The sequence below is a fragment of the Alligator mississippiensis genome, chromosome 4 (assembly GCF_030867095.1).
Source record: "Alligator mississippiensis isolate rAllMis1 chromosome 4, rAllMis1, whole genome shotgun sequence".
NCBI classification, from domain to species: domain Eukaryota; kingdom Metazoa; phylum Chordata; order Crocodylia; family Alligatoridae; genus Alligator; species Alligator mississippiensis.
Genome location: NC_081827.1, coordinates 251,893,620 through 251,918,938, shown reverse-complemented (window position 1 = coordinate 251,918,938; position 25,319 = coordinate 251,893,620). Strand labels below are relative to the sequence as shown.

At 47.2% G+C, this 25,319-nt stretch overlaps 1 protein-coding gene across 6 annotated transcripts in view; it reads left to right on the top strand.

Moving 5' to 3' along the window:
• Positions 1–12,220: 12,220 nt before the first annotated feature.
• The window catches only part of BIN1 (bridging integrator 1), a 120,141-nt gene continuing 107,042 nt past the window's right edge, over positions 12,221–25,319 (top strand). For 3 of the 6 annotated variants that reach the window (XM_019480260.2, XM_019480261.2, XM_014599431.3), the window contains exon 1: positions 12,222–12,436. In XM_019480260.2, the coding sequence (XP_019335805.1) occupies positions 12,356–12,436 (81 nt within the window). In that variant the 5' untranslated portion in view covers positions 12,222–12,355. Of the gene's footprint in view, positions 12,437–25,319 lie in introns of all 6 variants that reach the window. The other 3 variants (XM_019480259.2, XM_019480258.2, XM_014599429.3) reach the window with 2 other exon arrangements.

Genomic DNA, 25,319 nt, shown 5'->3' with positions numbered 1-25,319 from the left:
TTTATCTTGTGAATCATGTTTCACACATTTAATAGTGCTAACATGCATGCTGCGGCACCCTGGTTGCAAATCACGGCCTTAGGAGAAGAAATATACCTACCAACACAAATACAGGTGCCGTCGTGCAGAAAGAGGAAATCAGCTTCAGTGATCTGTGGCTAATAAACTTGGCACTATGTGCAACAGCACAGATGTCAAAATTGCAAGTCAGCCAGATCCCAGGACTCAAGCCTATCGAGATTTGGAGGAAAAGGTTCCCACCAAAAACAAATCAGAAAGTGGATCTGATGCTTCAGAGATATGAGAAAAAATGAATCCTCCTGAAGGACTTACAGAGGCTTGTTTCAAGAGCTGCAGAAAAGGAATAGAAAAGCGAGTGGTAAAGACTCACTCCAGAGTGACATGTTAATAACCTCTTCTCTGTAGATGGATGCTAGTTGATTTTTGTAGTTATTATTTAGAAGGACGATATAGTGATAGATGGTATCATTTAGAGTTTCCTGTGGTTTTTAACACACTGCTCTATGGAAGTGATCTTGGGTTCATGCAGGCTTGTGCTAATTATATTCATAGATGATACCGAGCTGTATAGTACTGCAAAGTTGCAGATGATTTTAAATACAGGGAAAAAATATAAAGGGTCCTAAAAAGACTAGAAACAAGGGCAGGAAATGGCACAATAAGATGCATCTTGAATGACTTCAGGATCATACATCTAGGGAGAAATAATTGGAAATCCAGATGTTCAAGGCAAAGCTGCCAAGCAGTTTTTCTGAAAGAGGACCTAGGTATGACAGTTGGCTAAAATTGCAACAGAATCGACCGTACAGTGTGGCCCTGATTCAACAAAGCACTTATAAGTATGCTTAAGTTTAAATATGTGCTTAATTGTCATGTCATAATGTGTCATTTAGTTGTACAAATAGAACACACGATTATTTCATGGATTAGAAATAGGGTTATTACTAACATGTTTCAAGTTAAGCAAGTGTTTTAGCTCTTTGCTGACTCAAGATCTATGTTGTCAAAAAAAAAGCCATTGCAGTTATGGGCAATGAATGCAGAGGCATCGCAGCTCAGAGCAGAGAAGTGCTGACAGCTTTCCTGTTGACAGCTTCCTGGGCCTATACATAGAATACCGTATTATATTGCAGTTACTGAATTAACAGAAATTACATGACGAGTTGGAGCAGAAAAGGGAAACAAAATGTATTAAATATATATGACGAAAGAATGGAAATAGTCCTTCTGGTAATCACCCTTTAAAGTTTTCAGCTGCCTTCAGTGCTGCATCTGTATTGCATTTGCAGCACTCCTGGGATGATTCTGCGACACACACCTCATCCATCTCGTTCTGCATGTGCCAAACCTGGACACGACATAAGGACACAAGGATGGCTGTACCGGGCCCAATGCAATGTTGTGTCTCTGATCGTGACCAGTAGTGGACTCTGTACAAGAAGAATATTAGAAATAGAGTATATGCAGTGTGATTCCCTCCCTGTCTTATCATCCCAGTCACCAGCAGTTAGGTGATACTGGTGCCTAACCGTTGTGGTTTAACAGCTACCAATGCACCTGTCTTCCATAAATTCGTCCAATCCCTTTTTGAAGCAGGTTATGCTATTGGTGTCCATAACATCCTGTGGCAAGGAGTTCCCTATGCTCATGACATACTGTGTAATGAAAAAAAAGAAGAAAAAAAAAGTCCTTTATTTTAGTTGTTCTAAATCTGCTGCCTGGTGTCTTCTCATTCTTGCACACGTGAGACCAAGTAGAGGGCATTGAAACTGCGAGGCACATGTTGCCACCCACAATGCAAGGCTGCTCTGAAATTCAGATGCTCTGGATTGAGGGGCTCCAGCTGGATATTGTTTTGAGAAGCGGTGTACAAGGGGGATGAACAACAGCGCAGTTGGAGGAGGAGTGAGATGACACAAAGTGAAGGAAGCTCTCACACAGCCTGAACAAGTACCGGTGTGAAGTGCGGAAGGAGCTTTTTGGTAGGGGGCTGGCTGAAAGTGGAGAGCGGAGAAATTTGCCCTAAGCTCTTTGATTCCTCCTGTGTTTTGCAAATAAACAGAATTGCATCGAAGGGTAAGTCTACACTGCAGATTGCTTTCTGTGGTAAACGAGCTGTGATGGAGCCCTATGCAAGCTAACTTTATGACTGTGTCTGGAGCCTAGCTAATGTTAAACGAGCTAGGATAAATTAGTCCTAGCTCAGCAGGGTAAATTAGCCTATACGGAGCTTTGTGCTACAGGGCATGTGCTACATCTGGCAGAATTTATTTACACAGCGCACATCTACAGAAGACCTTTACATAGGAGTTGACTAATTAGCTCCACAGTAAATATGTCACATCTACAAGTGTGCTCCTATTAGGTCGGAGGAAACTAATTAACTCTGCAGCAGGGGAGTACTTGTAAATAGAAGTACTATCCTGCTGTGGTGTTTTTTACTCTGCCGCAGCACACGTGTAGATGCTGACGTGACCTGCTGGCTAGCCCCACACTGGAGCACCCACGTTGAGCCAGGTTGGAGCCGCCCCAGGCTGGCAAGCTGGCCCCCTTGTCCCCATGCTACCTAGGGCTGTTCCAGCCTGGCACAACGTGCTGTGGTCACAGGCACGCATTCAAACAGCATGCCTGGGAGCAATAAACTCTGGTGCAATAAGCACCAGAGTTGATTACTTTGAAGTAATTGCATGTGTAGATGTGCCCAGAGGGAGGGAGGTAGTTGTTAGTCAGGCAGAAGGTGGGGTAGAGTTGCACCTTATAGACTGAATCAGATGTGCGTGAGCTTTCACAAACAACCTCTGAGGAAGTGAGCTGTTGCTTATGAAAACTTAGGCATCTCTGATTCGGTTAGTCTGTAAGGTGCAACTGTATCCTGCCTTCTGCCTAATGTGTTTTCAGCTAGCTCAGGGATCTCTACACTATGCTGCTGTTTGCAGTGTTGACATACAACGATTCATACATTATAAAGCTAAAAAGGACTCTGGTGGTTATCTAGTCTGACTTCTGGTTTGACAGACCATAGGATTTCCCTATGGTTCCTATTTTAACTAGAAACCAAAAAGAAGTGCTCCAGTTTTGATCTGATCATTGATGGAGAAGCCATACTGACCCTGGTAAGCTGCTTCATTGCTGTTATTCTCACTGGTAAAGTTTCCCCACTTTTATCTAATTTAAATTGGTCTAATTTTGTCAGAAAGAAGATAAAGGGGAGACTTAACTAAGGCTCCTAAAACCCTAGAACGGGAACAGATATTTGATAATAGCTCATCAGTTTAGCAGACACGGGCATGACAAGATCCACATAGCTACCTGACTTCACCGTCAATGTCTCTTCTTTACTGGAAAGATCCATCAGACACCAAACTTTTGGTTCAATGCTCATGGATAACAAAGACAACTATCGTGGCATGTTCAAAATATGTACAAATAGTCACTAATGAAACTTTCTACACCCCCACAACACAGGTTAATTGCATTATTTTACTTAGTTTTTAACTGAAGAAGATGAGGTGAAGGGTTTTAGCTGAGGTCCCACTACAAGTCCGTAGCCGAGCCAGCCAGAAATAGATTTCAGAGATCAAATGATCTTGAAATCAAAGTGAATTTTGCCATGAATTGTAATGGAGCCAGAAGTTCAATCCTGGACTTTTTTACTCCCTGTCCCATGGTGATGCCCTGAAACCACACTCCTCATTTACTAAAAGAGCTAGCTGGACATTAGGTGGCCATATGATGCTAAAAGGCTTGATCCTGCTCTTTGTATGTCAGTGCAAATTTTGCCATTGATAGCACAGGAAATGAGGATCAAGCCCATAGAGACTGACTTGCACCCTACTGACAGACATGCTTACAACCGGAAAGGAGTAGGCATTATGCGCAGCAGTGAACTCCATGCTTCGTATTGAGTGTTTGCAAGTCAGGTGCTAAGTGTGGAATATGATAACCAGTTCTTACTAATGCAGGAGAAGAAGAATGCAGTATGGCCCAAGGAGGGCATATTTAGGAGCAATGGTTTGAAAGTAAGAAAAGGGAATTCACATTAAGTCCAAATTTCTCTATATAATCTTGAAGAGATGCCAAAAAGAACAACAAAAAATACTTCAAGAATGAGAAAAAAACATATGGTTAGAAACATAAGGTGTTCATTCAGCTTAATGTGTCAAAAAGAGGTTCAAGAGGTGGTCTGACTGGTGTGTGAGCACCTTCATAGGCAGTAAATGCTGGGAAGTGAGGGCTGTTCAAACTACCAGAGAAAAGTATTCCAAGAATCAGTGGCTGGAAACTATTCTCAAAAGTTGGTCTAACATCTCCCCCAGCTCTATCTCCCCTGACTAAACCATCCCAGCCAAGTATCTGTCCACTTTGGTCTTGATCCAGGTCCTCAACATCTGGGGCTTTAATACTTCTTAAAGGTTTTCCAGGATTCCCATACCAGACACATCACTGATTGTTGTCCATCTAGTGCCAAAGGTGTGCTAGGTTCTTCTGCTGAAATGAGAAAACAAGTGCTGTACCCCAAAGAGTTTACAATCTAAGGACCCAATCTGGTAGACTTTTACTGTTATGTGTAGCGCTGACTACCGTGAGTAGTCCCACCGGACTCCACGTAGTTGGATTTCTGGATAGGGTCTGAACTAGACAAAGGATGGAAGGTGGCAAATACAATAGTAAGAAACTAATAACCAAGGGGGAAGTTCAGTTGTGCCTTATTGCTTGCTTATTTTCAAGGTTGTACAAGGCACAGACTGGCTTTATATGTCTCCTGGGAGATGCATGTTTTGAGATGACACTTGAAGGTGGAACAGGTCAAGTGATATCATCTCTTACAAGCTGGGTCAGTTTGATTTATAGCAGAACTGATGAACTGATGGAGCTGATTTCATTTATTGCCTTCTTCCTGGGGCTCTTATCATCTTTCTCTTTGTTTGTCTAATGCAGAGTATAAATCCTTCAGAGTCAACGCCTGGCCTTTGTAATTTGTGTAGAGTGCCATACACATTTATTGCACTCTGTATATGTTTAATAACAATACAGGCAGTAATAATTAATAGTGAAGCCAAAGATTAGATGCTTTGTTGGAGGCACCTGAACCAACCCCGTCTTCCCAAGCACCAGTGGAATTCATGCTACTTTATATTTAAAACTGAACTCTGATATGTGGATGAAGTATGAGTTGTTTCCTCCGTTAATGGTAGTGCTAATTTCCACTGTCACCAGTGCCTAATCAGGCAATGGTCTTTCCTTTTGGATATAATCTTTCTACTTTCGCAGAAGTTTCATGCAGTCACTAAGAAGATCCTGCTCAGTGATGTCATTATACTGCATGTGGTCTCACTGAAACGTTTTGCGATAGTCCTTTTTGCTGTCACAACCTTCCCAGTTACCACGGACCAGTGATCTGGTTTCCATAAATGGGAAGCATCATATCACAGACTCAGAGGGTGTCGATAGCCCAGGAAGCCGTGCAGTCCTGTGTTTCTGTGAGTAAAGATAGGTAATTAGCTGTGTTAGTTTAAAGTTAAAGAAGAAGACGGGGTAAGGTGGCACTTTGGACACTGACTTGTTCTGAGAGATACAAGCTCTAGTAGGCGGCTGCCTACTTCTTTTGCTGCTATGAATGGACTTGCAGAAAAAAATTGCAGCCTGTCTTGCCTTCTGCCTGTGTTTCCATGTTAAGCTGACCAGTTACTTGCACGGGCGTGTCTACACGTGCTCTTTAATGTGCATTAGCTTTTTTTTTATGTGTATTAAAGTGTCATTAAAAACCATGCTATTTAACGTGCATTGAAATAGGCTAATGAGCATTAAGCACCACTTAAAAACCCTGCTCTTTAGTTAATGCACAGTAAGACAGGGTAATGTGCATTTTCCTAGTACCTCACAATGGAGGGTGCCTATACACATGTGGCAAGGCTGCTGCGACACGCTGTAATTATAGCGCGTTGGAGCAGACTTGATTAATCGAGTCTGCTGGAACGTGGTAATTACCGGGCTCCAACAGACTCCAGTGTCACATATATCAGTGTCCCTGCACTGAAAAATGGCAGTGGGGGCTCTTTAACTAAAGCTCATTCAATGGGCTTTAGTTAAAGTGCCCCAGCTGCCGTTTTTCAGTGTGGAAACGCTGATACACGTGATGCTCCAGGTGCTTTAATTAAAGTGGCTCTCAGAGCTGCTCTAATTAAAGCACTCCTGGAGCACATGTATAAATGCATGGAGGTACTAGATTTAGTGCACATTAATGCGCATTAATGCACATATAGATGCACTCGGTAGCTGGATAATTTATTCCTTTTTTAGGCATTTCTACTATACAAATGAGCAACCTAAAGAGAAAATGAAAAAGGTCTGTGATACTCAATGCTAAACTCAAGAGATTTTGAAGCTGGAAGGGATCAATAGATAATCTGATCTGAAATCCTGCATACCACAAACCAGGGAGATTCATCCAGTCACTGTTGTACTGAACTTGATAGCTTGCATTTGACTACTTACGTTCCAAAAAGTCTTAGCCTGAAGCTACCAGGAGGTGAGGAATCCACCACTTCCCCCAGGGGTTTGTTCCAATGGTTAATTACTTTCACTTAATTATTTGCGGGTTTTTTTTTCCATTTTAATCTGCCTGGTTTTAACTTCCTGGTGTTGGGTCCTATCAGGCCTTTTCCCTTTAATACTGGCATGTTCTCACCATGTAGTTTTTTTATAAACTGGAATTATGTCAGTTGCAAAAATGTCAGTTTTATTTTGGGTTCATTTGAATTCAGTTTTCTATCGTATGTTGCTTTCTAGTGCTGGGTGTCAAGCAGTAATTTGCAAAGCAGATGCATATCTGATTTATGAGTATTAACACTCAGGATTGCATAACCCTTTGAAAATGAATAAGACTGACAAAGTTCATTGCAAGCTGAGAGAGATGTGCAAAACTGAATCACCAATGGAGTCTAAGCATGAGTATTTGTTGGTTGTTCTGGTTTTTAGTCTACGAAAACCATAAATCACTTCCCAAATGAATTTAAAGTGAGCAGTCATCCACAGGAGTCTGTAGGTAACATTTGATTTGTCACTGAGTTGCTTTATTGGTGGTTTGCCAGTGTGGTCTTTGGGGTGAACGTTTCATTTCCAGGAGGGACTGTGGGCGACAGACCTGTGCTGTGTTACTCCAGCATGTTTCGGTCTATGGTTACCAACAGACAGGACACGCGCTAGATAGACAACCTTTCAGTTCATTTGACAATAAAACCTGTTTGACGTTAGCCAACCCGTGGGCCCATTTCTCTTTCTTTTTGCTGTGTAATCTCTTTAATTTTGGTAGAGGAACTTGTGTATTATTCCAGATTGAACAGTGGCCCTTCATCTCTCTTTGCTCATCCTATCCACCACTCTCATGCTCTCTTGCTGTGAATAACAACCCCATCCTCCTTTGCAAACAAGAAGATAGCTTTGGGGGTCTTTGGCCGCCCTCTTTCTCCCTCCCACCCTGGTTGTGATGAAATCCCATCACTTCTTTCTTCATATCTCCAAAGCTCAGCCCTTCCTCTCCTTCCTGATGGCAACATCACCTGCATGTGTGAAGTTTTCTGCCTTCAGGATTAACCTCCTTTCACTCCAGGCTACAAGACACATGACCCCTCACCTGCTAAGGTAGATATATGTATGTCCCCGTGTTACTTCTGAGTCCTGTCTGTCAATTGGACTGTAATCCCTTTGGGCCAGGGACCTGGTTTTTACGTGTTACCTAAGAGCGATTGTTAACGGTGTCAGTCTGAAGTCGGGCAGAAGGCAGGGCAGGGTAACACCGCAGGGCTCCTATATGCGTGCAGGGAGCCTGCTCCAACGCGCTGTAATTGCAGCACGTTGGAGCAGACTCAGTTAATTGAGTCTGCTGGAGTGTGGCAATTAATGTGCTCCAGCAGCCTCCAGCATCACATGTACCATCATCCCCGCGCTGAAAAATGGCAGCAGGGCACTTTGAACTAAAGCTCATTCAACAAGCTTTAATTTAAAGCGCCTTGCCACCATTTTTCAGCACAGTGATGCTGGTATATGTGATGCTTTTGGTGCTTTTAATTAGCGTGGCTCTTGAAGTTGTGCTAATTCGAGCCCCCTCCACACCTGGAGCACATGTATAAACACCCTTAGAGACTAACTGGTTCAGAGATGCATAAGCTTTCCTAGGCAACAGCCTACTTCGTCAGATACAGGTTTCCCTCGCTTTATGCAGGTTCTGTATGTGCAAATTTGCTCTTATGCAATGACCCTTTTCATACTAAAGTTTGTTATATGCGAGGTAAATTCACCCTTATGCGATCGGTGTGGTGGAAGCCTGAAGTCAGCTGCTTTGCGCGGTGCATCGTGGGAGTGACGTGCACCAAAGTATAGTCTCCTGTGTGGATCTGTGCTCCTCGCTCGTCGTCTGCAACACGTGTTTCTGTAGTTGTTGATTCTCCTGTGGATGTCACCCTGCCTCTACCTCCTACCGGTGATGTGGAGTCTGACACTGAAGACCCTTCGCCACCCTCTCTTCACACCAACTAAACATTCACCACTACCCTGTGCTTGTGCACACTGTCTGCTGTTGGGGAGTACCAAAATTGTCTTGTAAACGTGGTAGAAATGGGTCTGGGGGTCAGTACAGTCGAGGTCTTGGAACGTATCCCTATTTATTACCTTGTAAAGTAGGTTCCCTTTATGCAAATTTGAGTTATGCGCCATTTTCCAGGAATGCATGTACTGCATAAAGCGAGGGAATGGACTTGCAGAAAGAACAGGTCCTAAACAGAAAGCAATTTAAATACAGTCGATAGGAAGAGGGGGCATTGCTGAGAGAGGCAAAGATGGGTTGAACATGTCAATAGGGATGAACAAGCCAATGAATCCCTCGAGGAGCACAGGACAGGGGCTGCACAAGCTAGGCCAGGTAATGGGACAAGAATCCAGAATCTCTGCTGAGATTGTGCTTAACGAGGCAGTCGGGGGGTGATTTCTTGTTCTGCAGTTTTGTGTTCAAGTCGGTTTTTAAAGTTTTGTTCTTTAAGAACAGCTACTCAGAGGTCAGGGGTGGACTGTCCGGGGGTGTTGTCCTGGGCTTTTATGTCTTTCTGGACATAGCGTCTGCTCCATCTTTCACATAGGGATCACTCTGTCTTTCAAGTGTAGACAGCAGGGGGGCACTGTAAGCAGACGATGGCATATGTGACCTTGGTAGAGGAACAGGTGAATGAACCATGGATGTTTTAATCCGTGTTGTTTGGTCCCATGATGATGTGATCCGTCTTGATGAGGGAGCAGAGCTGGCATCTGGGTCCGTGGCACGGCCTGGTGGTGTGGTGAGTACTGGAGGTAGGTAGTTTGTTCCTGAAGAAATGTCATTTGAGGTTATATTCAGGTAGCTAGCATACTTTTAGTCAGGTGGTGTGCTCAGGCTACTGCCTACAAGGCTGACCTATACCCACTCATTTTGCTTGCGCTTCCTCCCACATCTGTCAATATTCACCTGTTTGCTCTTGGTCCTGTATTTAGACGGCCCATGTTCTTTGGGGCAAGGACCGTATTTCTGTTCTATCTATGTGCAGTGTCTGGCACAATGGGGCTCTGCTCCCTGACGAGGGCTCCCGCTACACAAATAACCATCACGGAGAAGTAGGGCTGGCAGGGACCTCCAGATGTACCATCTAGTCCGACCCCCTCCGAGGCAGGATCACCCCTATCCAAACCATCTTACACAATCCATAATCCAAACCCTATATAAGACTCCTGTCAACCCTGGCACAGCACAGACCCAACACCCGAACCTGCCCCAGGGAAATCAGGGGAACCGCGACAGCCAATGTCCCGCTTCGATGAAATGTTGTCAGTATACGCTCAAGAGATCCCGGTAGGAGCAAGGATGGAACGACGAACGGTATAGTCATAGGGCATGTCTACACATCCATTTACTGTGCAGGAAGTAGTTTTCAAGCTGGCGTCTACACGCGCAGGTGTTACAGTGCAGTAACGCTGTGTGTGGACCAACTTGGGAGTAAAGTTAGTCCCAAGTCAGTCCACACACGCCGCGTTACTGCACAGTAATCTGTTTACATGCGTGTTACTGTGCAGTAACTACTCGGGTGTAAATTTGCTACCTGCATCAGGCAGGTAGCAAATTTATGCCCAAGTCAGCGTAAGTCACCATAGTTACTGCACAGTACAGGTACGCACGTGTAGACGCGCACCTGTACTGCGCAGTCATTTTCGGTTACCTAAATTACTGCACAGTAAGTGTGCACATGTAGATGTGCTCATAGAGAAGTAGGGCAAGAAGGGACCTCCAGAGGTCACATCTAGTCCACCCTCTGCCTGAGGCAGGATGATCCCTATTCAAACCACTCCCATCAACCATCATCTAACCTCCACCTAAGGGCTGGAGGCTGGAGGCTTTCAGGGGAGGCTGGATGGGCATCTGCCTTGGCTGGTTTCGGAGCAGCACACTACGCAGGGGATTGGACTGGATGGCCCTGGAGATCTCAGGTTCAAGAATAATTGATCCTTCTGCTTAAAATGGCTGGTGCGCGGGCTGCTCTCTGCTGGGCAGCCTCCGAACCACTCAGCTACGTATCAAAGGCCTCATACCGCTGCATACCAGAGATTCCCTTTTAGCCCCAGCCAGTGGTGGCAGTGCTTTCCCAGGGGGTCATCGGTAGCCCTGTCCCCTGCCCCTGTGGAGGGCTGCCGCGAGATTCCTGGCGGCCCCAGGACAAACTCTTAGTATCAGGCAGTGCTGGATTTAGGCTTAAGCTACTTAAACTCCAGCTTAGGGCCTCACAATATGAGGGGCCTCCAAATAAGAAACCCCACCCTGTTTTATAGTCTCTATATGTCAAGTTTTATAATAATCAGTAGGTAAATAAAGGAAATACAGGGAAACGAGTCTCTAAATACAGACATTTTCATTCTAACATGACAAAAATATACATACGTTTGGGTTATTTTTTATCGTACGGGGCCTCTCAAGCTGGACGCAGCTTAGGGCCTCAGCGTCTGGCTCCCCTTGGCCAGAGATAACGACGACAGTAATAATCAACCAGACAGTGGGAAATTCTCAGGCCCCCTTTCTGTCCCTGACCCAGGTCACCCACGCCCGTGCCGCGTGCACTGCGGAGACTAATCCGGGAATGGGTCACGGTGCGGGGAGGCGAGGACGGCTTGCACAACCGATGGCCAAGGCTGCAGTCGGTCCTTCCTCCTAGGAGGATGCAGCCCAACCTCATGCCAGGTGGGAAGGAAGCAACCCGACCTCATGCCAGGTGGGAAGGAAGCAGCCCACCCTCATGCCAGGTGGGAAGGAAGTAGCCCACCCTCATGCCAGGTGGGAAGGAAGCAGCCCAACTTCATCCCAGGTGGGAAGGAAGCAACCCAACCTCATGCCAGGTGGGAAGGAAGCCGCCCATCCTCATCCCAGGTGGGAAGGAAGCCGCCCACCCTCATGCCAGGTGGGAAGGAAGTAGCCCACCCTCATGCCAGGTGGGAAGGAAGCAGCCCAACTTCATCCCAGGTGGGAAGGAAGTAGCCCAACCTCATGCCAGGTGGGAAGGAAGCAGCCCAACTTCATCCCAGGTGGGAAGGAAGTAGCCCAACCTCATGCCAGGTGGGAAGGAAGCAGCCCAACTTCATCCCAGGTGGGAAGGAAGCAGCCCAACCTCATGCCAGGTGGGAAGGAAGTAGCCCACCCTCATGCCAGGTGGGAAGGAAGCAGCCCAACCTCATGCCAGGTGGGAAGGAAGCAACCCAACCTCATCCCAGGTGGGAAGGAAGTAGCCCAACCTCATGCCAGGTGGGAAGGAAGCGCCCAACCTCATCCCGGGTGGGAAGGAAGTAGCCCATTCTCATCCCAGGTGGGAAGGAAGCGCCCAACCTCATCCCGGGTGGGAAGGAAGTAGCCCAACCTCATGCCAGGTGGGAAGGAAGTAGCCCATTCTCATCCCAGGTGGGAAGGAAGCCGCCCAACCTCATGCCAGCTCGGGGTGCAGGGCAGGCGATGACACGAGCTGGCCTGTTTTCTTAGCCATCTTCGCGACAGCCTCCAGGCTGCCCCGGGAGAGGCGAGGAGCCGGCGCGCGGCGGCCGCGCGGGGGAGCCGCGGAGCGGGCCCGGGGCGGCGCGCGGCCCCTTTAAGACACTTCCTCGCCTTTGCTACACTGTGTCTTTAAAAGGCTGTATCCAGCGGCGGGCCGGGCCGGGCCGGGCGGAGAGGAGGCGGCGATGGCCATTGTTTGCCTGCGGGTGTTTTTCCCCCTTCCTCCTGCTCCGGTTCCGTGCACCGCACAGTTATAAAAGCAAAAGCAGGGCAGGCGAAGACATGGCCGAGCTGGGCAAGGGGGTCACCGCGGGCAAGATCGCCAGCAACGTGCAGAAGAAGCTGACCCGGGCGCAGGAGAAGGTACCTGGCAGGGGCAGGGGCAGGGGCAGGGGCAGGGGCAGGGGTCCCCATCGCTGTGCATGGGCTGCAAAGGGCACGTCGCCCCGGTTGCAAGCCCTGCGCCGGGGGGGCCTGGGCTGCTGGCCTGGGGGGTCCCTGCCGGCGCGGCTCGGCTCGGCTCGGCTCGGCCCCGGGCGCTGCAGAGCCAGGCTCGGCCCCGCGGGGCTAGCGGAGCCGGAGGATTAGAGGTTGACATCGCGACCTTGCTCATCTCCCCCCCGAGCAGCCCAGGGCTCGGGCCTCCCTGCGTCCCCGCAGTCTGCTGGGGCTCATCCATCTCCTGGCATCCAGCTGCTGCCAAGGGAGAGGTTTTGAATCCGCTTTTCATTCCCCCCTATAATCCCGCTTGGTGCCAGGGGCGTACAGGGGGCAGCGTGCGTGCCCGGCCAGCTCCAGCCCCGGCGCAGGGATTATCAGACATTTTACGCAGGGGCATGGATCCGCTGTTTTCATCTGGGCTGGCAGGGATTGCGGCGGCTCCCTTCCTTATGGAGGCAGTGTCATCTCCGTCTCTTCGGCTGCCATGGCTGTTCCTAGGCCCCGAGGGTTATCTTTAGACCGGCTCTAATCTGGGAGACGGCGGGTCAGATTTAGCGGCGCCTGCACTATGTTCAGTCTGTTCTGCCGGAGCAAAGTACGTGTGAAACGCCGGCAGGTGGACCGGTTATTTGAGCCCCTGGGTCCCAGCTCTTCCCTGGCTTGCGGAGCCCACCGAGTTGCACCCGTCAAGTGAGATTGGAGCCGGGCCCGTTGGTTTGCCTGGCCGGGTTAGACTCGTCACAGCAACTGGATTCCCTCCTTTCTGCCCCGGACAAATGTCCTCCAGGGCTGGGGGGGTTACTTTATTCTTAACACCTAAATCTGTGGCCTTTTTACCCAGAGGAACGTCAGCTTGGGCCGACTCACGGGATGCTTCTCAAATGACTCCGCTCTAAACTCGCCACCGACTGAATTCATCCTGTATTAGCCATCAGATGGCAACCATATTTTTAGCTGGTCTGCGCGTGGGTGGTTTCAGCAGATGACCTACAGGTGCAAGACTCGGTGCCAGCTCTTTGCAATGGTTCAGGGGGTGACCAAGAATAGAGATTGGCCTTTTATGTCTTTCCTTCGCCTCGGACCTGACTATACAGACAGCATTATCCTGGGGCGACAGCTCTGCAGATTTATCCTGAAAGTTTAGCTAGCCCAGGCTCAGATTTTACTCTCCTCTTAATGGTGATAACTCGGGGTGGGAGGTACCGTAGAAAGCTTAACTGTGCGTCTGGTGTAATTGCACGATGGGGACGATACATATTTATAGTGTCAAATGTCTGATTGCTGCCTCGAAGGAAAAAGAAACCAGCATGTTTTACAAAAAATAGTAACAGAAACTCAGTTGTTTCGTTGTTAAACTCCAAATGCAAAGAAAATGAGAGCGCCAGAAAGGTAACATCCGTTGGGCTGTGCGCGAAGTGAACAGGCTTTATAAAGTGGTTCATCCTGTAGCTGGCTTGGTCCAGTCTCTTCCATGGAGACTGTCTCATTATGGAAAAGGAGAATTTCCTTTTCTCTTGGGGAATGACTTACAGAAGTGAGCGGGAACCCCCTTCATTTAGAAAACAGGGCAGAAAGCTACAGGGATACTGCTGTAGTTGCAGCATTTCTTTAAGTGTATATATACAGCATGGCAATGTGGGGAAGCCAAGTTAGTGGTTTTGATGCCACAAGCTTGATAAACTGATAGACTCTATGCATTGACTCCTTTCAAATAATAAACCTCACTGAGTGTCTGATGGGAACATGCAGTGCCACTTTGTGGCCTGAAATAAGAATCAGGTCATTTTAAAGCCAGAGGGTGAGCAAAAGTTTGCTGAGACTCACTTGTGTACACAGCCACCCAAACATAAAAAAAAAAAAAAATCAGGATTGGGTATCTGAGCCATCAAATAAAGTTCACTTAATTGACTGGTCAAATATTGGTCAAAAATTGTAGAAAAAATTGCCAGTAGGGCCAAATTATACACAGAAAAAGGGCAATTTTTCCATTAAGAAATATGTCAACAATAAAAATCCTATTTCTGTAAAGAAAAACTAAAACAATGTAGTTTTTTTGGTAAAATTGCTATAATCTTTGACCGGTCCAAAAATAGGCAGTCAAGTTGACTGGCTAATTGACAATATTTGACCAACCCGTTGTCAACCCTAAAAAATTATCCTAAATGGATGCGGCTTGGGATTTTGCTTTCCTTTCAAGGCTTCTGTACTCTGCTGCATAAACAAGTTGGCGGTGTCTCTGTTAAGCATCCTCTTTAGGTTTTGTATTTGCAATAAGCATTCCTCTCTTCAGATTGATTTTTTTTTTCCCCCCCTCCTTCAGCCTGAGTTGTTAGACATTATGATCTCAGCAATTTCCTTCATGGTGAATTTGAGCCTTGTATTGAACAAAGAATGATATCTTGTTCTTGAGGGCAGAATTCACACTGGGACACTGTACACGTACCCTTCTGAGATGGCTATTATGTATAGTACGAAAGATGTCCCTTCAGATGGGGGTTGTATCTACTTGTTGTCAAAGCTGTTGGTTTATTTCTGGAAGATGCTTTCTTAGGTCTATTGGAAATAGCCAACCATCTTGTTGCACGTGTGATTTAGGAATGGGATCTAAAACCTCCCTCTCACTCAGTGAATCAAATTCATCCTGGAATTATAGTGAATAAAAATCATTTCCATCTGCTTTTTCATTAGTCTACAAAAAGTGTCAGCCTAGTTACTGGTGGACAGGTATCCACATGGCAAAAACAACCATTAAATCACTCCCTTCTTTGCAGTCTTAACAGAGAAAGTAGTGATTAACAGGCCTTGGAGCTAGTCATAGTACAATGTTTTTGTTGGTAGGACTCCAGTTTTGCTGCAAGACTGGGTTTGTCCACATGTGGCCCTTTTAAGTGGGATTAGTCTGAAATTGCCATTTTTAAGGCGCATTAAGGGCATGTATTCACACGTGCATGCCCTTAATGCACCTTAAAATAGTGATTTTTTTTTTTTTAAGGCTAATCCCACCTAAATTTGATATCTGCTTAAAGCAAGTACCAAATTTAGGCTGGCATAGCTAACTCTCATTAGCCCACACGTAGACGCTTAGTATGCATTAATGTGGCGTGCATCAATGGATGCACACCGTGTTAATGCACATTAGTGTGGTTATGCATGGTCTAATGCTACTTGGCTGTGCCAGCCTAAATTTGGTGTGCCTTAATGCGCCCCTAAATCTCTTCCTTAAAGGTGCGTTAAGTTTACACGTGTAGTTGCACGCGCCTAGACACGCCTTGTGAGTATGTTCACACTCATACTTCTTGTAAGTGGCACACTTGGCTCTGCCTGCACAGTTACACCATGTCTGCTACAGTTACACCACGTCTGCTAGGCAGAGTAAAGCTGCTGCCCTCCAGAGTAAGGCTGGCAGAAGGTCCATATCGGCATGCCTGTGCCTTCTGCCAGCTGCCGGGGCTCCTTCGGCCGGTAGTGTCAGGGTGTACCTCGTACTCTGGTGGCACAACAGCTGAGCAGAGCCACACACAACTACCAGAAGTGCTTGGATGCTCTCAGGTCTTGGATGTGCAGAGCTTTTGGCAGCTGAGCGAGCTGTAGCTACAGGCTATGAGCTACCTCTCAACTATTGAAGTGGTCCTTTGTAGCTAAGGACGAGGCATCTTGGGGTTACAGGTGTGGGAGAAGCGTTTACTGCTATTATCCATCTTGAAAATAACAAGGATATTTTGATTTTGAGATTTGAATGACTGTACCTTTCATGGATTTTTCTCCGTTTCCTTTGAAGGGAACTGTTGTCCCGTAAACACGACGCAAGTTTAAGGAGCAGCCTAGTGCTTGTGTACTTATGTCATGGACTAAGCACTCCACAATCTATTTTTCTTTCTTCTTTTAGCCTATAATAATCTAGTGGCTCATCTAGGGTTTAAATATTTCCATTCTCTATTCAAGGAGGTCACTTTTTACAGCACTTTTTTTTTTAAATGCCATTTTATGTTCTGACTTGTGGGATCCTAACTTTGTCCCAGGCGTTTGCTGTGTTTTGACCGTCGGTCTGCATGAAGCCACAGATTCACTCAAATATATATAAAAAAACCAGGTTTGAATGGTTTTAATGAATTGTGGGGTTGCAGCTCTTGCAGGCTGAGGCTGAATTAAGGGCCACAAAAATGATGACCAGTTCCTCGTTGCTCGGCTGGTCGTAACTGGACACGTCACACAGACAACTGGCTTGGTCCTAACTAGCATCCTGCACTGCTGGTGAGAGCATAGAATTAGAAATGATATTTGCTGTGGAGAGTAGTGTAGGATTTAAGATGTCTGGAGGTAAGCTGGCAAGGCGAGGAGAGAAACAGCGCAGTGCATTCAAGGGATACAAAATGAAGAGGTTTTGCTTCTTCATAGGAGGAGTAGTAGGTTATTTTCTTCCTTGCTGTCCCAGCTGTGTGGGTGCGGATGAGCTGGGGGACTTGGTGATCTGACAAGAGTATCAGCCCCTTTTTACTCTATGTTCATATATTACATGAAAAGACCTCTGCATCCAGATCCCCCTTTCATATCTTCACGGGAGATCATTCTTCTGGAGTTACGACATAACGGGAGGTGCGCTCGTTTGTTTGAAGCTGACACGCCAACACCCGGTCTGTCTTTTCTCTCCTGTCTCCAGTCCCAGTCTAAAGAAGATAAAACCCAGAGGCATTCCTCCCAGGTCCGGCTCAGTTTCGGTCATGATTTATACGGTGCAAGGAGAGAGTAGTTTAGGCCACAGGACTGGAGGGCAGGATTCTGCCACTGACTTGCTGCGTTACCTTGGGCACATTACTTCAACTCACCCCTGCGCGCCCCCCGTGTGAACGGGGTCATTTCTTACATCCATTTCTGTGCAGAGTCTGTGGTGTCCTAAAAATAAAATGTTCTGGAAGAGCAGAGTTTGCTCTCAGTTCCTCATGGGCATAGGGCTTTACATACCAAGTACCCCTCCGATGGCTTTTCAGTGGACATCAAAGACCTGGGGCATGGATGGTTTTGGGGCAGTGCTCGGTCTCGGGCAATGTGAGCCCCGTCAGGTGAAGTTAGTGCAAGTCGTCCAGTGTGTAGGAGGAGGAGGGAAGGAAGGGCCCAGGCCTTTCATGAGTCTGGTGCTGGCTCTGCCCAGGGGTTGGAGGTTGGCTTGGGAGGAGAGGAAGAAAACAAGAATTAGAAGAGAATGATGATACAACTAATCCTGTTCGAGGAGGACCTACACCTTCCCTCGGATCTCGGACTCTATTGCTGTCCTTTCTTTAGAGGAGGATGTCGCTGTGTGGGAAGGATTTAGCAGACGGGCAGACCTTGCGTTTTGGTCGTACTTGGGCTCTGAATGCTCCCTTCTGGGATGGCCCAGGGGTGGGACCCAACAGCTGAGGACTCCTCAGGTAAGACATTTGCCCATTCAGCTCAATGGGACTATTACCCCCGACTTGAGTGGGGTCGCAGTGTTGTGCCCTGTTCCACAGCACCAAGCAAGCCCAAGCCCGTCGTCTTCATCTCCAAAGTCCCCTTGGAGCATTGCTGTCTGCGGCCAGCCTGTGAGCCACCCGCGTCTTACCCCACCGAGGACACTGGAGATGAGTCCCCAGGCCCAGATCTGCTTGGTATTTGGGTACCCAACTTCCAGTGGGAACCAGGCCCCCAAGTACCTTGTGGGTGTGGGCCCAAGTCTGTTTAATGTGTGGGACCAGTGGCTCTTTAGTGGGGAGGAAAGGTCTGAAGGATTAGGCCTCCCTATTCTGTTAAACATGGTGCAGTTCATCTTTATTTTGCCATGGTTTTTCAGTCTTTCATTTCCCGCTTTTGCCTGGCATCCTCGTAGGGCAAAGCTGCAAGCCCTCTGCATAGCGCCCAGCGAGGCTCTTTTTGGGGCAGTGCTGGTAAGGGAGCTTCCTTGCTCGTTCAATCCTTATGCCTTCAGCAGCCATGATCTAGGACTGCTGAAAACAGATCACTTTGGAGTTAATGCATTTTCCTGCAAGAAATACAAAGCCTTGGGCCTCTTCCTGGTGCAGCTGGCACTCTTGCGACATGATGTAATTTGACTGTTCTAGCGAGTCCTCTCTCCAGCTGTGCCTTGGGGCTGGAGGGGGTCAGAGGTTTGCACGGCTTGAGGTCGCACTTGCAAGAGGAGCGTTGATGGAAGAGTACTGGCCTCACGTGGATCTGGAGTTGGATTTACAGTTGCCCCACGGTGGCTAGTGCTCTCACGAAAGTGCAGTTGAGCATTCTCCTTCTTCTTCTTTTTTGTCCCTTCCTCCTTTGAGTCACTCGAATTGTTTAACAGAGTAAAACCGTGTCATTTCATTTTTTTCCAGCACCAGAAAGCTGCACAGCCCTTTGCCGACAAATAAGACCATGGCGGGTAGATTTGTACCTTTTAGACTAAATTAGAGAGCGAGAGAGCGTAAGCTTTTGTGAGCCGAAGCTCGCTTCAGCAGATGCGGTGAAAGGACGTGAGGAGGGACGTGATGACTGATGAAGTGAGCTCAGGCAAACTTGTGCTGTTGAGCCCTGATTTAGTTGGCCTAGAAGGTGCAAATGACCCTGTCTTCTGTCTGATTTAAGACTAACGTGCTAAGTACCTCTCTGCTCGGATAAGACCGAGACGTTACCCTGCGGTGTTTTCCTGTCCGAGGGGCGCAGCAGGATCCCAAGTCAAATGATGCTGGTAACAAATACCGCGCTCTTTCCCCCCATCTTTGCTCCCATCCTACAACAAGATCTCAGGTTTGCTTTGTTTAGACTCGACGTTGTCTTGGAGCTGCTACAGATTTTCCTGGAGGGAAGATGAAGGCTTAACAGGCTGATATGCGAATACTTATATTCATTGCAGACATCTCCCTAGCTCCCTCCCACGGCGTGACCTTTGCTGTTCCACGTGGGCTGTCTTGATAAAACATAGGTGCCATATAAAGCCACAGACCTTGTCTGTGCCTACCCCATCCCACTGCCAGAGCATGGACGCACCCTGGCAAGTTTGGGAGGTTTTTGCTGGGAGGTCCCAGCTGCACGAGGAGCCAGGACGGCAGGCAGCGGTGTAACGCTGTCAGCAGAAAGGGTGCTTCTGCTTCTCCAGAGCGCCCGTGGGTGTGGGGTACTCCCAAGTTACACCAGCAAAGCCAGTGACAACCATACTTCTCTTCTACCAGGTGCATTGGCGACTCACCGGTACCCTCAAGTGCATGTGATTTGTATCCGTAGAAAAGGTTGCAGCCCCCTTCTTCAGGGCGGTGCAGCTGGTGGTCCCAGCGTAGAGTGCACCCCATCGATACCCCTGATGCTGGGATCTCTCAGGAAGCTGTTGCAACTGTGAGATGCATTTCACCAGTGGGCTACGCATTATCTCCTCTAGGACAAACAGGCCTTTTCTACAGATGCGATGACAAGGACAAGAATTAAATTGATCACTGATGGTTTCAGACCCTGCCCACACAAGGAGCTTGAGTTTCTGGACCGCTCAGTGATGTCTGCAGTTGATGGCAGTGCTGCAATAGGCAGTTTGCTTTTTAACCTTGTCTCGGGGCTGGTTTATTTGCCACGTTGGGCTCACTAAGGAATAATCCGAGCACTTCAAATTGGAAGATGAAGGGGAAATTATAATAGTCTAATGTTATTGGCTGCTGACCTACGAGGAGCTGAAATTTAGGTTTGCTTTCTTTTGTTGTTGTTGTTTTAATGGCATCTTTGGGACGAACAAGGTAACCCGTTTTGCATTGGATTCTGGAAGTAGAGTTACATTGAAATAAAACACTCCGGGCCATAAGCAAAATCCTCTGCAGAAAAATGTGAGTTTCTGGCATTGGAGACTAGATAAATGTAATCCCTGACATGAGATGATGTTTGGACTTCAGGAAGCTCAGGCCAGCACTCTGTATTTTGGCTGCCTTTGGAAAATGTCTCAACCTCTTGGATATTCATAAATTGGCTGCTATTTTGGGAGGAATTCAGTCCCTCCATTTCTAGCCAGAAACTATAAATAGTTTAGTACGCAGTGGCCACATCTACACAAGATGTTTACTGTGGAGCTGACTAATTAGCTCTGCTATAAAGCATCAGAGCCTACACGTGTGCCCCTATTAGGGCACAATAAAATAATGCACGCTGCTGTAGGATAGTCCTGCCCGACACAAGTACTGTCCTACAGCAGTGTTTTTTAGCATACCCCAATTCACGTGTAGTCAGTGACCGGGGCTGGCAGGGGGGCACAAGGGTGCTTCAGTGTGGGGGCTGCCTGCTAGGTGTGCCCCGCACTGCAGCACCCGCGTGCCCCTGCCAGCCCCTCCGCAGCACTCTGAGCCAGGTGAGAACAGCCCTAGGCTAGCAGGCTGACCCCCTAGGCCCTCTGCCAGCCGGGTCTGCTCCGCCCTGGCTCGATATGCTGTGGTCCTTGGCACGTGCAAACGTGGTGCCCGGGAGCAATAAACTCTGGCGTGAACTGCATTGGAGTTTATTTAGCCTCCATTAATTGCGCATGCAGGTGCATCCGGTAAATAGAGAGATGACTCTAGGGTCGACGAAGAGCAAGCCAAACTTTTTGCCTTTTAAAATGAGCATTTAATGTTGAGTTGCATGATTGCTTACATGCAAATGAGGTGCTTTGGAAGCGTATTCGCTTAACCTGCACGTACACTTACTTGATTTGAATGCACTGTTATGGTAAATGTCTGCTCACAATCACAGTAAAGCGTGCGTGTACATTTAAATGCTTCAGTTGTTTGAAAATCTTGGGACAGTTTTTAATTGGGAGAAGATCGGGCGGTAACATGAAAAACCCAGGTCAAACAGAAATGCATTTTACGTACAATCCCTTTGGCCTCTTTTGTATCGCCTTCGTCGGGAATTCTGCGGAAGATTATGACAGGTTTCCTATATGTGGAGGAAAAACTTGGAAGCTAGAAGCCAATGCAGTGTTTTTGCCACTGCAATATGCATCATGCAGATCAGGCCTGAGAAGCCAGCCAGGGTCACTCCGGAGAAGGGAGAACTGCAGGAAGGAGGTGTGGGGTGTGTGTACACGCACAAGTGCACATGGGTACCGCACAAGCCCTGTATAACTCTGCATTAATTAAGGTCTATGGACTCTTTTTCCAGGAGAGCTTCTGCCCAGGTCTTTGACCTGTGGTTTATCTGCTTAATTGGCTTTCACATAATCTTTCCTGCTTCGGCTTCACTTCTCTGCATTTGCATGGACGGCTCCTGAGTTCAGACAGTTTTTGCCTCTCTCTTTAGAAGAACGGAGAAGTCTAGGTGGCAACTGTGCCATAAAATGGACTGGAGGGCAGGGCAGAGAGCACCAAGCATTTTACTCTTTCAGAGTAAAGCATTACTCAGGAGTGACAAATCCAGTAGTAAACGTGTGCCTATCCTTGCTCACTTGATGGTGCACTGGTAAGAAATAAAAGCAGACTCCAGTGCTATTTGGAAATGTTTGCCTTTTCGGCAAAGGGAAATGATTACCTGCTCTGAAATGATTCATTAACTAGGTCATTCTTGATCAAGCATTTTTTTTTTTTTTAGGATTTTTTTTTTTCTAGTAAAAGAGTAACACAGAACTGAAACAACTAACCCAGCATATTTTCAGCTGAAATGTTATCTTGTGATGAGGCCTGGAGTCCTGCAGGACTGCTTTAGAAAGATGGGGGCTGAACCCAAAGGTTTGCACTTGTTCTTTCAGGCTCTCTCTCCTTCCTTTCATTTCATTAGTAACATAGGGCAGGGTTTTATTCAGCGGCTCCGGCAAGGAGCTGCACGAGGATGGGTAGTTTAGGGATCCCTTGTCTGGTTTCTTCTGTACCTACTCTTCTGCTGATCTACAGGCTGCTATTCTTCATTTTTTTTCCTTGAGGGGGTGACTTGAGTTTTAATAAGCTCAAGTTCTAGTAGAAAAAGGTCATGTCTATACGTGCAGTTAATGCGGTTGAATAAACTCAGGCTCAATTTGAGCTGGAGTAAACTAATCCAAATGTCACCATCTACACGTGTGTTTAAGCACAGTAATGTACTGCACTGCCGGATACCACTTGTGTTTGATGGGATTTTCCAGCAGCCTAGTAAATTAGTCTACTGCAGCCCTAATGCTGGGCACGTGTAGATGGTGAGACTTTACTGTGCAGCAAATTAGTCTACTGCACAGGAAAGCGTCTTGTGTAGATGTGCTCACAAAGTAGGATGATATTCAGTGGGTACGTCTACACATGCATTTTAATGCACTTTAGCCTATTTAAATGTGCATTAAAACGTCACTCAAAAAACCATGCTATTTAGCTAATGTGCATTTAAAATAGGCTAATGCGCATTAAGCATCACTTAAAAATTGTGCCCTTTAGCTAATGTGCATTAAGACAGGCTAATGCGCATTTTTCTAGTACCTCACAAGGGAGGGCATTTTTACACATGCTCCGGGAGGCGTGGGGAGCACTTTAATTAGCAAGCAGAGCCAATTAAAAGTGCCCAAGCGTCACGTGTATCAGTGTTCCCCACACTGAAAAATGGCAGCGGGGAGCTCTGAATTAAAGCTCATCAAATGAGCTTTAGGTCAAAGTACCCCGCTGCCATTTTTTAGCACGGGGGCGCCAATGCACGTGATGCTGGAGTCTGCTGGAGCGCATTAATTTCCGTGCTCTGCTCCAACACGCTGGACATCCAGTGCGTTGGAGCCGACTCCCTGCACATCTGTAGGAGCCTGGAGGTACTAGACTTAATGTGCATTAATTAAAGCACATTAACGCACATGTAGATGTGCCCAGTGGCTTGCACCATGCCTGGAAATACCTCACTGAGTTGCTCACATCTCTCCGCTGCATGTGTAGATCACTGCCAGCAGGTCACCTATCTGTGTCCTTATATTGCCGTATGGCATTGAATAGGGCTGAAAGCAATATGGTTCTGCAAAACTGAACCTTAAAATTCATAGACTCTGCCCTAAAATCCTCTAGACACAATTCGTTGGCACAGCTGCGTTCCCCAGAGCAGACTCATGTTCGTTCACGGGGGTGGGGGTCTGTGAAATTCTTCTTTCCTACCCCCCATTTCCACACCATCCACAGGAGTTAGAGGTTACTCCTGGCTTTAGCTGGACGAAGTGAAAGGAAGGATAACTGGGTCCCGTGCTTCAGACTTAAATTCTAAGTTCCCGAGCTGCAACCAAGGATTCGGAAAGTGGTGCAGTGACACAGAAGCCTAAAAGGAAACAAAATTTGAGAGAAGCTTTGATGTGGCTTGGTTAGGCCCTCGGGATCCGGGCTCACGTGGCTGACTGCTTCACTGCATAACACGGTGGATGTTGAACTTCAGCTCAAACCTATGCTCTGGGCACTGTCCTTCTTTCTTCTCGGGTCTCCCCAGACCTGCCCTGCAGCATTGCAGCAATGCTTGTGTTTTCAGCACCTCCTGCTTCACGCCTGCCCTGCAGCAAATGGGTCCTGGTCCCACAGTTTCTTCACACCCAAACTCAAGGGCTGCCCTGCAGCATAACTGGGATTTCCCTTGGCTTCCCAGCTTCCTGGTTGTCTTTGCTCCCCAGCAATGCAGGAGAGGAGCTCTCCAGCTCAGACCTGTCTTTGAATTTATGCTTCCTTTTTAATTTTCACCTGATTGGGGTGCTTTAGTTTTGCGTTCGTCTGCATCAGAATAAAAATAGTTCTTGCAGATGGGTCAGCATTTACATGGCACCTCACAGGGCAGGAGGAGGAGAAGAGATGAGAAGGGGGATTTGTACAACTGGCTCTATTTATGTTGTCTGTCCCCTTTACTAGTGTTACAGCCAGTTATAGATAGGGTTTAACTAAGCCATGGTAAATGCCTGTCCAAATAACATGGATGTAAGTTGTTGTGAAGTCCCCTTGCCTAGAATGTGACATTGATGCAAAGCCAATTAAGCGATGCCTTTTTGGCCCAATTGGTTATACTGTTACTAAGCAGCTAAAGCCCTGATCCAGAGACAAGTGTCTACAGTTTTTTTAATCTCTAATTTAATGATCTGTTCAAGGCTGAGATGAGGAGACGAGCAGAATTCCTCATGCAAATTTACCTCATTTTTTGGAGATCTTTTCAGGTTGTCCAAGGTCGGACTGGTAGTTGGCTTTTTTTTTTCCAAGCATAATACTAGGTGAGGCGTCTGTCGTTTCCTCTCTCTCCAGGCTGCCAGGTCTTCATAGATTCAGAGCTGGATTTTTTTTTAAACTAGGCACATACGATGATATGCCAGGGGTGGGCAATTATTTTGGCTGGAGGGCTGGTTAATGAGTTTTGGTGAGCTGTCGAGGGCTGCAAGGGTTGTCTCACCTCCTGGTTGCTATCTTGGAACCAGAAGTCCTGCACTAACCTTTTCTACCTGAAGTCCCTTCCCGTGCTCTGGAAAGACAATTTTGGGGAGGGGGTGGGGGGGAGTTGCCATCTTGGAACTGGAAAAAAAACTTATACTAAAAAAATCAAACATCTAGTATAACATATTTTAATTTTATTAAAAAAAAAAATTGTTGTCCTGATTTATGAGTGTTTGCATAGTGGATATAGAGGCGATTGCATAATTGCTCAAAATAGTCTTACTCTTGTATATTGTGTGTTTGTGGGGGGAGGAGTTGTCTGTGGTTGGGGAGTGGGTTGGGGTATTTGGGGGTGTGGGGGTGTATGTGGGAGGGTGTGTGTTTGTATGGTGGGGTGGGAGGTATAAGTGGGTGTAGGGGGTATGGTGGGGTGTGTGGGATGTGTGTGGAGGGGTCCTCAGAGTGTGCATGTCCCCAGAGCTGCATGTGGTTGCAGCACGCGGGACCAGCCCCACCTG